Source organism: Odontomachus brunneus, unplaced genomic scaffold, assembly GCF_010583005.1.
Source record: "Odontomachus brunneus isolate Ranch 3 - 2012 unplaced genomic scaffold, Obru_v1 Obru_scaffold_136, whole genome shotgun sequence".
Lineage (NCBI taxonomy): Eukaryota > Metazoa > Arthropoda > Insecta > Hymenoptera > Formicidae > Odontomachus > Odontomachus brunneus.
The window spans coordinates 250569-263283 of NW_022639586.1; the positions used below are offsets into that span (position 1 = coordinate 250569).

The window sequence follows — 12715 nt, forward strand, 5'->3', positions numbered from 1 at the left end:
TTTTTTTTTTTTTTTTTTTTTATAAAAAAGATCACATGTCACAATTTTTCAATTTTTAATATTGATTGTCATACAATGTTACATATATAAGAAAATGCGCACTAAAAAACGTTGCCGCGATAGCAGAATGTAAATTACGTTCGAGACGTCGAACGTGTGCGAGGTAAAGAATGCGATTAGTCGAAGCATTCACGCGGGTAAACGACACCTCGAGCCGCATGGTAGTCGCAAGTGCATCGCGTGCAAGCGACGGAGATGATCTCCTGCCAGGAATTTATTTGCTGGTCTTGTTATTATTCAAATTTCCGACGAGGTGCGGTGATGCGGTTAAATTATGGCGTGTTCCTTCGCTCGCGTTTAGATACTACTGTAACTTTCACGAAATGCATTCGCTCGGATCAGTTTTCCTTATTTGATATCAAAGCCCTTCACTTAGTCGTTCTTCATTAAAAAACAAGTAATTTTAACAAGTCGATTAGAATGTGTCTACAAAAAAAGAAGGGGAAAGAAAAAGAACATTTTTCGATCTGCAAACGTTGCATCATCGGATCTTGTACCTGTTTAACACTAGATTTACGGGACCCGTCAATTTGACGGGTTTCGGATTTCACGAGCAGAATTATAGAAACTATTATTATTATTTTCTAGCAATTTTTGTTGACTTTTATTAATGGAATGATACGAATATATATTCAAATTATTCATTTACTCCTCAGACTTCTAATTTTAAAATTCTCTATGTCGTATACCTATTTCTTCGGATACCTGTCAAATTGTCCCGTAAATCTAGTGTTAATAGTCTAATTACAGCTTTATAACTTAACTAGAATTATATGCGTAAAATTGATTTCAGCTAGTAAGCCATAAAGTAAAATGATACAAGAACTTTATGTTAACTAATGGCTAATAAAGATCGAAGAAAAACGGGCAAAATTACTCAAACGTATTTGTCAACATAATTGCGCATCTGCGCTATGAATCACTTATCATAGACGATTTTGTTATGGACACATTAAATGCATTTGTGTTTTTAAATATAAAGTTATAATTTTATTGATCTGGTTTTGCCAGTTTAAGAAAGATCCTCCCTTCGCTGTGCTTTCTATTCGTCTCTACTTAACGCAGACGGCGGAGCTTGCTGTTATTTTTTTCTCGCTCAAAGGGCTCCCCGCGATCCATTTAATGAAGAATGTTAACGAATCAACAGGTTACTTTGCTCGGCCGCGCGGCGACGTATAGTTCACCTTTGCGACATGTGAAAGCTCTGTCGGCAGAATCGTTCTCCGCGCCGTGGCAAAGCGATCGCACACATCGTTGTAACACTCTCGAATGTAATCTCTCTACCCTTCGTGCTGCAAATTGGATGAAACATCCGCCCTTATTGTATGGGTTATATCCGCTTAGCTTGAGATCTGCTATTCCGGATCTCTATGCATTCTCCATTTCTCAGCTTTGTTCCCCGCGTTTCTTCATCGTTCTGCCCCACCTCAATTCCTATTCCTCCCTTTCCGTTTGTTTCTGTCTCTCTTCCTCTTGTTCTTTCCCCTTGTCTGTTTCGAAGCGCCTATATAAGATTCCCCTTATCATTTTACCATTCGAATTGCAACGCGGCTTGCTTGTTACCAATTAAGCCGTCAGGGCATAAATTTAATTAGTCATATTCAGAGAATAACACAAGATTTAGAAGGAAGGATGTAGCGAGGAAATGGTCGTGCAACAAGAGGCAAACTAATTGAGGGATATGCGTAAACACGAAGAATTAAACACAGCATCGCGCGAGTGAATTGTATAATAACGTACACATAAACATTCTGTTGCAGGGGCATCTGAGAGCAAGGGCATTCTAGTCGGCAGCAACGCTGGAGTGATGTCGGTGGACTTCGACTCGACTGGCACTCTCATCCTTGGAGCATCGAACGACTATGCAAGCCGTGTCTGGACGGTCAGTGATCTTCGTTTAAAGGTGAGTTTTTGCATCAGTTATTGCAACTGCTTGATTCAATATTTGTCCATCTCTGAGTGGTACGATAATCCAAATGGATTATCTGAAGACACTCTGAAGACTATCTAAATAACATATTTTAAGACTTTGTATTGTCTGAATCTGTGATATACAAAGTTTACATAGCGCTATGAAAAACAGAATTATGACGTTTAATTAATCTATGTACGTGTTAATCGTGGTATATACAAATTGTCGTACATATAAAACTCTCTGCGCGAAGAGAGTTTCTCTCTCTAATCGAAGAGATGCAATAGTAAATGTGAAAATCGCGTATAGAATACGGATTGTCGATACAACTGGAATTAATAGAATACAGATAAGATATATATTTCCTTCATTTTTACGAGAAGAGTAAGTTTTCTGACAACTTTTAGTAAAATTTTTGTTTTTTATTTTTGTTTTTAATAAGAGATTTTACATGACAAAAATATAAATTCGAACGTGAAATATAACTAATATATTTGCGAGAAAGAAAAAAAGAATGTCATTATTATTATTACTATTATTATCATAAACATGGCCCATTTTTTCGCGTTGAAATGCAATAAAAAGGCATCGTAAATGCGAAAGAAATATCGAGGAGAAATGAGATCTTTTGAGCATTAGTAATTTAATTTCCCCTACGAAACGAATTGTACGATCTGTTTTTCCGTCGTACTCTACATATAGGTTAATATCGATGCCTGTTTTTAAAGACTTAAATTCCCGGCTTCCGATTGCCGTTCAAATATGCTGCTGCTCATTCATAATTGTACCATGGTTCTATGGATACTCACTGTAAAGCCGAATGTATTACGGAATTAGCGGCTCCATCCCTCTTACGAAGAGATGAAACGCTTGGCGCAACAATACTCGACCGAAATATCGAAAATTCATCCGGCAGCAGCGAGTTTGCAAATTTTTTAAATCCGCGGATTACGAACGAAGCGTTGAAATTACGCATCGAAAGTCGTAAATACAGAAATATGGACGAATGAAGATCGAAATAAGCGGCTGAACGCGCGCTATATTTCTTTACGTAGTTTGTTACTAATTCTTAATCGATTAAATATCGAAATATATAATATCAACCGACGTAGAAATATGTGAGAATAATAATAATATTTTATTTTATGTTAGCTTAGCTAACATAAAATGCATAGTAGAGATAAAAAATAGTGATAATAATATAGAAGGGAGATTAAGAGAGACTAAAAAGCGAGACGACACATATCCAGTCATTGCAAAGGATCATCTCTCTCGTCCTCATACACAAAACAAAGTGATACATGTCATGTCGTTATGTCTACGTTACTTTGTTAATGTGATATTAATTATGAAAAAGTTCTATCTTTTTTGTAAATTTTTTAAGCATCAAACACTGTATAACCACTATAATTTTCATAACTGTTTTTTATTTCTACTCTTGTATTCTCTTCATTATTCTTAAAAGGAATTTGTCTCATATAAATAAGTAAATAAATAAAAAATAAATAAATAATTTCGCGCGTGTCTCCAAAAACTAATCTCGTCATTTCGCAAATATTGAAAATACTCCGAGTGCCAAAGTATATTTCCAATTCTCCGTCTGCAATCTGCTCTTTTAACCAGCCGCGTAGACCAGCGAGTTAGACCGTATCTACAGTCGCACTCAATCAAGCTTTCACACCGTATTGCGCGAAATGCAAACAAAAAGAAGTTACATTAAGATGGAACAAATGACCTAACAACTGCAGTAATGAGACGCGCTCGTCTCGTCCTCGTGAAAACGTGATTGGCTGTACAGACGTGTCTCAGGAAGCGCATAAAGAGACGTCTCGCAAAACATGCATTAAATTACCGGTCTGTTCCGTTGGCGCGCGCGAGACAGCCCGTGAATCTACCAGCGGCAGTAGAATATGAAATTTATCGTCACCTTCTTCCCCGCGATCTATTACCCCGGCCGCGGTTCATGTAAATCCTCGCCGGCGCGATCATAAAGCTAATGACAATCCGCAAAAAGTTGGCCGCTGAATCCGCTCCGTGAACTTTACCTCCCGCGCGATCGTTACTTCACCACCCACGCTTACGTACACGTATCAAAAGTCCGCGGCTCGATGCTTCCTGTTCCCTTGACCCCGCGCTGCCCAAAGTTCGTTCGCTTCCGTTTCCTTCATCACCGGTACGACACATCCGTAACGGGAGGAAAACTTTCTCGCCGCGCTCGTACTCTGGATAAGCGCGTCGTCCTTCTTCGCGCGCTCTCCATTTCCTGTCCTCGAAATATCATCAGAGATATCGAGAAACAGCAAAACGAGTAATGCAGTAAATTATTGCCTATTCTTCCAGCAACATCTGGATATTGAATCACTCGGTTACGTTTCCAATAATACTGTAATATCAGATAGCAACGTTCGCGCTGATATTAACATTATATCATTAGGTATTTGTGTAAATTATTGGAGGTGACGGTTCGTTAGTGTTTTACCGTTACAGCTTTTATCAATCAAGCAACTGATTTTGAAATTAAAATAATTGAGAACGAAATATCAAAATAATTCGCGACAAGATGAAGGAAACGGTGATCGGAGATTTGTGTATTGATTTCCAAACAGATGGAATACCCGTCAATTCTCTAACGGTTCACGTCTAGAGAGAAACGCTTCATCAATCGGTATTGATAATCACACGCAATTGATAAACCGCGCGTGAGTGTCCTTTTAACGGAATTTTCGTGGCTGCAATGCAAATAACTTTGAGTTGTAATGCGATAATGAAAGCGTCATAATATAATAGAAGTGTTACTTGGCATCGCTACGCAGACGTGACGACGTCGAAGTTTAACATATGATAGCGCAAATATTGATCACTACTAATGTACGTTATTTCCTTTGATCTGCGCCCGAAGCCGGGCTCCGGTATGTAAGAACTTAAGTACATGGTCTGTCGATAGTCGACGATGCACACGCGTGCAGTCGTGTATGTAGGAGTAATCAGAGATGATCGATTGCGATGAAACTTTGAGTCCCACGCTATACGTATCCCCCGAGCCGTGTGCACGCGCGCGCGCGCGCCTCGTTACTTTGATAGGATTGTCAGAGTGTCGTACTGATGTAACATGATTAAACGCTGGGAGCAACCGGCGATGATTGTCGGCAAAGCCGACGGGAATCGACGGGCAGGAGAGGAGAGAAGCTTCTGCGCCAATCCCGCGACCGGTCCTTGCAGTTCTAGATGAGGCTCAACGGTACTTTGATTTGTACCGTGTATGTGACCAAATCAGCCAGTCGGGTTTTATCGCCAGCTTTCTTTCTTCAGCGCCGCTTCGCGGAAGTCACATCGAACGTTCGATCGATTCGTTACGTTTGTGCGACAGATATGTTTTTACAAATTAGCACGCGCACGTCACGCGCCCTTAGACTTGCCTCGTAGAATTGTCCCATTGAATGAATAGCCGTGTACATCTCATCATTACTCTTATCTTGGTAACATCGTATTCACTTTCGCGAGTGTGATATTGTGTAATAATTGTGGGAAATTTTCCGAGAGAAGGATAGAGCTCGCTTAATGGCATTTACCTTTACCTAGTTAGCCGTTGAGTGTAGCAGTTGTAGCAGGATGTATCGATATTCCGTATGGATTATTATCCTTCATTACACTACATTATCTACAGAAATTTGATATTACATAGACATATTATCTACAGAAATTTGAAATTGCTTAGACATATTTCGTGGATAGCTTATTCTCGGACGTACATTAACAATACCGTGCAAGAATCTCGAGCCCCATCTCGTTGCTTTCGTAAGAGCTATCGTCGCGGTTTCAGTATCCGAAGTAATTCCTCTCTCTCCCCCGGCCTTCCCCTCGGTGCAATTACACGCGTATTCGTTAGATCACGTGACGAGATTCGGTGAAGACGATGCAGGTGAGATTGGACCGATAGTCTGTCTTTACAGCCGCGCAATTCCATTACATACTTGATACGTCGTTTCCGAGCTAAATGCGCGTCGTAGTATAAGCTCCCGCTTGTTCCGTTCTCAGTGTGCAGTAATATCGCCGGTTACAGCACCGGTTATCGGTGGAATACAATGTGTAATATATCCGTGCGCGAGCAAGCGTACGCGTATCGTTCGCATATCGCCGGATGTGTTAAATGTGATTATTCGACGCGTCGAAGGATTGTAGTCGCTATTCCCGTCCCCGTCCTATCGTCGCATTCCGTCCAATCGGTCCGGTCCTCTTCTCTTTCTCCATTCTCTCTGTCGTTGCTCTTACACGCTTTTTCGCGCCATCGTACCTGAAACAGGGGCTCTTTCGCCGGGAGAATCTACTGAACAGCGGCAGTTTCATTCCGAAGATTGGTGGCCAATGGCGCGTAAACTCACGGGAAAACACGCGGACTCTGAGGGATTCGAGCCATAACCAGTCTGTAGGTTATTCAGTCTAAGAGGTGCGAGAGAGGGAGAGAGAGAGGGAAAGAGCTGACCACCTGATGTTTATTCTCAAGTGCTCCGTCTGGAGAGAATGTAGTCAGCATCTGTCGATCTTAACGAAATGCGATTTTTACACGAATTCCTGGCGTTGCGGTATCCGTACTCGTTTTTCTTCGGATAGTCCAATATCTTTTTCCCCCCTCTTCTCCGGTGCAACATCAGATTTCGCGCGGTGAAAGATTTGTTCGAGCATAAAAGCGAGTGCCATTTCGACGGAGCGCGAGCTCGTGTAATTTGCGCTACTCACGTCGCTTATTTCGTTTCTAAAAATCCCAGCTAGTACAACGCTTGCCTAGAAATTTTAATGAAACAGATTCTCGACGAACGTCTATACATCTGTTGCGAAAGCGCGATTTGACGCAAACGATATCTAGTTTAATAACAGGAAGAACATACTTTAATCGTTCGCTCCTTTTTTTCCGGGGAAGACGCTTATTAATATTATATCGATCATAATTACGCCCATAACGATCAATATTACATCGCTTTATCAACGGGGGGAACTGCGTATTACAGTATAACGTTTTGGTTCATAATCTATTTATGCGATTTAGGCAAAGCTGTGGGAATTCTGAGCCTTATTAATTCATATTGCGGTATAAAGCAAGAGACGTTAATGCGGAATTATCATCGATCATGAAAAATATATTCTTCCATCGGAGAAAAATCGAGAGCACGGTGAAAGAAGGCGTGATATCAAATGGAGCTGTGCGGAAGTGTTATTTCTCTTTCTCTGTCTCTCTCCTTTTCTTCCCTCTTACCATCTTTTCTCCTGTTCTTTTTCGGGAAACAGTATCATCGATACTTTCTTCCCGCGTGCGCGGCGCCACTTCCTAAATTTTATATTTCTCACCAGACCCTTGTTTGTCACCCTCCCGGCAAGGAAACGACGCGTTAAACGAATATCGATGGTATTGGTGGGTACCTGGCCAGGGCGATAATGGACTCAATTTCGCGGCGGTGGGGCGTCAGCCGTTGGGGGTTTCCTCGTGTGCCGCCACTTCTATCGATTCGCTGCTGCGCCCCCGTCGGCGGTGGTTTCCCGGTCGTCTGGCACTGGCGGCGAACCGTCATACTTCCTCCGGCGCGGCTGCAATCTTCCCATTGAGAAGACGTAATCGCTCGTACTTTCCCCTCTTCCGCGGCGTTCGTGCTCCTCATTACACGGCGCTGGTTCTGTCTTAATCTTGACTAATGAGTAACAAGCGACGAAGACGGCCCTGTCCGATGTCCCGTAAATCGAATAACCATGAAGAAAAGGGAGGGCGCTTTAATTGCTGTACTTCGATTAATTCGATCGGCTGCCTTCCCGGAAGTTGCAGTGTCCTTCGCGGGGACGACACCGACGGGATCCCGTCAGACTTTACTCGACTCGGCGCGTAGTCTCAGCGTAATAATATATTGCGTTCAAGAGATACCGTAGTTGTTCGTTTAAACGGTATTAAGCAATTCTTGAATATTCCACCAAGTTATGCTATTTTGATGTTAATTAATCACTCTTCTTCAGTCCTCACATCAGTCTCCTTAACTTGGAGATTGAGTTTTCATTTTTCTTCCTTTTGATAATTTAATGGCAAAATTTGACCGTGATGCGATGTCAAATATCGAGAAGTCGCAGAGCAAAGTGAGATTTCGGCAAAATCGTCTTACATCGCGATGAACTGACGACCGATTATTTCATATTACGCCGTAATGAGAAGATGTCGTCTCTTTGTAGAGCGCTGACTCCCGCTTTCGTCGCGTTGCCCTCCGCCGTTCTTACCGCCGTAATTATGCGTTAATCCCACAGTCACGACCGCCATTATTTAATCTGCATGACGGTTGAGTTTCAATTACGTGCGTCGAGATTCCGCTGTTCGTGAAACACGTAGATGGCACTTTCCAAACGGCGTTTACGTGGAAGAGTAATGCGCGTGATAAGCTTCATCGAGCCTTTTATCCGCGCGGAATTTTTAATGGGACGCGAAGAGATATTTATATAGATATTGCGCACGAAATTTATCAATTTCGGAGTGCATGTCGCTCACAACCGCTCTCGAAACGAGAAGAAGGGGTGACCGCCTAATTGCAAGCTCCTTGACGTCAAAGGGGATGGAGGAAGGAAGGCTGGGAGGAAGACAAGAGAGATGGAAGGAGGGAGAGAGAGAGAGAAAGAGAGAGATAGAGGAAGAGAGAGAGTAATACGTCGACGCTCATGACGACTCTAATAATCAGGCTGTTCGGTCAGGGCTTGAAACGTTAATTCAGAAAACGCCGAGGCGCTTTCAGGCGCGTCGTCCAATAGGATAATTTCAGGGTAACACACAGTGGGCAGCAGGCACACTACGCTGGTAGCCAGCTCTCTCCGTTCAAAGGCATTACTTTCATGCCGACCCCAGTAATTACCTCGCGAAATTACCGCATTTACATTCCTAATAGGAATAGGTGGATATAGGTAGGAATGTCAGGCACGCCGTAGAGGAATATCGCGGAGGGGAAAAAAGCGCGGGGAATTAACCCGAACACGCCGCGCACGCTGTCCTTGCACGGGAGAGAGGAGGAGCTATCCATACGAAGCGCGTTTCTCGCGCGTTTTCCCCTTTTTTCTCCCCCCGCCCCCCTCAACCGCCACCCCCATTTTCTCATCGCGCTTGCAGCCGGGGTGGAGTACACGGCGGTAGAGCAGTAGACGACGGCGGCCAGCTATCAATTTTATCGAATTAAGACCGGATCGCACGTAACGCCTATTAAATCCCTCCGTGCACGGCGAGAGTAGTTACACCTTGCGTTTTCCGCTCGCTTTACGTAAGTTGTTACTCGGACACGTATTGTGAAGAGAGTTTGTTTGTCCAGCGACGTTTTCGCGCTCCCGATGAATATACGGTCTGTTAAATGTATTCTGATGTAAATACGAACGCAAGCGTGAAACAATATCGAACGAAATTCATGCTCATTTTCAATGCAGCGACAATTGCGCAGTAATTATACGGCGATTGTCACGAGACGAATGTGTATGCGCCGTATAGTGTTTTCATTAGCACGAGCAAAACAACGAGAAGCGAATCGCGAACCATATTTCCGGGAGCAATTTTATTCTTGGGATATGTATGATGCGCTCGCGGAATTACAAGAAACCGCGTCGCTATTTAATATTTATGTGCTCCGTGGGCTTCTCTTTTTCGTTTATGTAAAACGGTTTGGGGCTTAAAGACGCGGCATATTTGTATGGAAAACAGTTTGCGCCGCCGTTAATTTACACCTGACAGGAAAGATAGTAATTATTTGCTCTTGCAAAGTTTGATTAGCTCGACAATATTAGCTTGGTACAAGTGATATATTGGCGCACACGGTGTTGGGAAATTGCTTACCGTCGACATTTCCTGAGAGTGCTTGATCGGTTGACTCTCCCTGTCCCATTAGAGGGCGTGTAAACCACCACACCGTATATTATGTCGCATATATATATATATATATATATATATATATATACACACACACGCACACATACACACATATATCGCACACGTATCATGTCAGATGAGTGATAAAAGAAGAACTGGCATTCTCGCACGCTTCTCTTCTTTACGCGCTGTAACATCATTTTCTAATATTGAATAAACATCATGTCATTGGAAAATGCAGGATGTCAGTTTTTAATCATGTTAATGCGATATATACAATTTCTTTTTAATTTTTAGAATACGAGAATTGCCGTGAAAGTAGTGATTTCCTCGTAATTACGCGTTTCTCATCGAATCTCAAGCCGATTTATCCGAGAGAGAGAGCAACTCAGCTTTAAAGGCGCATTCTTGCAATTAACTAAAAAAAAAGGAAAAAAATTAAATTAAAATTCCATCGAAGTAAAATTCGCGCTTGAAGATAACTCGGGAGGAAGATCTTATTATCCGTTCGCAGCTCTCTCCGAAACTTGACTCGTGCAAAGCCGTTTAGCTGCAATCGCTTATAACTCGTAAGCTATCGATAGCTCGTCGAAGAGAGCTGAATGTTACGTTGACGTACTCGTTTTTCCCTCGAATCTGTACAGACGTCGCATGTTAATAGAATCAAATCGCTGCATTCCGAAAGTATTGCAACTGCCGTGTTGTTCGTTCCCGTAAACGTTTTGGCGGCCGACCAAACCACCTCTAACGAAATTGGTATGTTTATTCCGAACAATGTACGTGCTGTGGCGAACAACCTGTAGATATTTGGCGAACCAGCAGCGATGTCAGGAACGCACGCCGAGAATGATGTTCAAGAGCACACGGATAGCTGCGTGGCGATGGTATTTTTAAAAATCCTGGAAGCGCGAGAATTTGTCGCCGTAATGTCCGGCGTTTTAAGTGTACTTTTTCACCGACAGAGACACGCACACACTGCTATAATGTAGACAGGTATATAGACAGAACTATATATACATTGTATATACAAAGTGTCCCAAAATAACCTTCGAAAGTTCTCGTGGAGGCATAGTACGGATTAAGGTGAACATTGTGTACCATTTTGCGATATTCTCAATAATTATCGAAATATTAATTAAAGAAGATTTGTGAGTGATTACGCGAGATTTGAAATCGTATGCTTGTATATTAGATCAAACTGAACAAAAAAGTCCTTTATCTTTTTCCTAATAATTTTGTAAATTTTTAGTTATTAATTAGATAACATTAATATATTATCGCGAGCGACCATCCGCAAATCTTTTTTAATTAGTAATTAAAAATTTACAAAGTAAAAAGTAAATAAGATTAAAGCTATAGGACTTTTATGTTCACCTCAATTCGCACTATGCCTCCGCGAGAGCTTCGAAGGTTGTTCTGAGACACCCTGTATATGTACATATATGTAGAGGAATAGGGGCGAAGCGCGCGTTTTACGTCTCACATTTTTCTTGCGCCTCTTCTTCCACTTTCCATCCCGTTCTCAGCGTGAAAACGCTTGACTCCGTGAGTGCGGGAAGAACCGGCGCGTTACCGAGCTGAAACTAATTAGTATTTACGCCAGTTTTCAAAAGTACGCCCGTATCTTTCTTTTATCGCGCTAAAGTGCGCCTTAACGCGACGTAATGCAGACAACTACGGGCTCGAAATCCTGAAAGCGTCAAGCGCACCTTGACGACGATGGCGACGCGCGCGCGTACGCTGCCGGTTAATGTGTATTTGTAGAGCTGTAAGAAACGGTGCGAGCAACGTGCGTCTGCTTCACGTGCATCGTACGCGACCGTGCATCTGTATAATGCATTCGTGGTTGCCGGGAACACGCGTGTTCTCGTAGAGCGCGACGTATATATCGTTCGTGTCCTATATCGATTAGATGCTAATTAGAAATTAATGCCAGCACTAGACTTGAATAGCTTTGATGGTGAAGTGTAGCCAGTTGCAATTCGCTCCCATGATTGTCGGTCACACTACCTATGATCAAACGCGAAATGCTCTAATTACATTCTCACGTAATGCATAATTACACACGCTTAGTTACTTAACAATGTATCGGTCAACGTGCTTCCTCGATGACAGTTGGAATGTTATCTTTAACGTTTTTCCTCAACAAAAAGACTCGTCTTCATTTTTATTCTTAGAGACAATTTTATTATTTATTTATTCATCCTCGTGTGTATCTTGAATTCAACGCGTTTTGTATCTTCAAAAATAAGCGCGCAGTAAAACCCCGATGAGAACGATTCAAATATCCATCTCTCTCTCGTGGAACTTCTCCCGACCGATCATTTAATTCTGCCAATTTTTCCTCGGCGAAGTAACCAGTGAGAGCGAAGGACTGGTTCCTCAGACACGCTCCAATTACGATGTCCAGGGCTTTTGAAGAGATTATAGATATAGCACAATGACTGCTTCTGATCCAAATTGGATTTAGGTTCAATTCAAGACTCCATTCTCCCGGAGCTTGGCCGCTCGTTGCGCCCTGACCACGTAGATGCACCGCCGACTGCAAGTTAAAACGCGTCGTGAACCGTGTACGTAACTCCTCGTTGCAGATAAAAGCGAAAGGGTGAAATCGGCTGGAAAGCGCAAGCTTTTACACTTTTGACTTTAGCCGGTGTACCATATTCTCTCTCTCTTTCTTTCTTTCTCTCCCTTTCTTTCTCGTGCAGCATTGCGCGTATTACACAAACGCACACACTCACCGTTTACAGACTTCGCGCAAGATATACATGTGCCACGCGACCGCGTTTTAACGCTACACAATGTACTCTTGCTACAAACCACTGGAAATAGAAAGGTCTAAAAACGCTTTGATACTTTCCGCTTTTAAAACACAT

The 12715-nt window shown here is 42.5% G+C and overlaps 1 protein-coding gene and 1 long non-coding RNA gene across 3 annotated transcripts in view; one reads left to right on the plus strand and one right to left on the minus strand.

The window, feature by feature from the left end:
• Positions 1-12715, plus strand: part of LOC116850194 (autophagy-related protein 16-1) — a 510030-nt gene that overhangs the window by 10271 nt on the left and 487044 nt on the right. For both annotated transcript variants that reach the window (XM_032828179.1, XM_032828180.1), the window contains exon 9: positions 1821-1963. In XM_032828179.1, coding sequence (XP_032684070.1) covers positions 1821-1963 — 143 coding nt within the window. The remainder of the gene's footprint in view (positions 1-1820; positions 1964-12715) is intronic.
• LOC116850200 overlaps positions 94-12715 on the minus strand; it is a 47914-nt gene continuing 35292 nt past the window's right edge. The window contains exons 2-3 of the long non-coding RNA XR_004379278.1: positions 1801-2067; positions 94-1564 (exon numbers count right to left, since the gene is read on the minus strand). This is a non-coding gene — a long non-coding RNA (uncharacterized LOC116850200). The remainder of the gene's footprint in view (positions 1565-1800; positions 2068-12715) is intronic.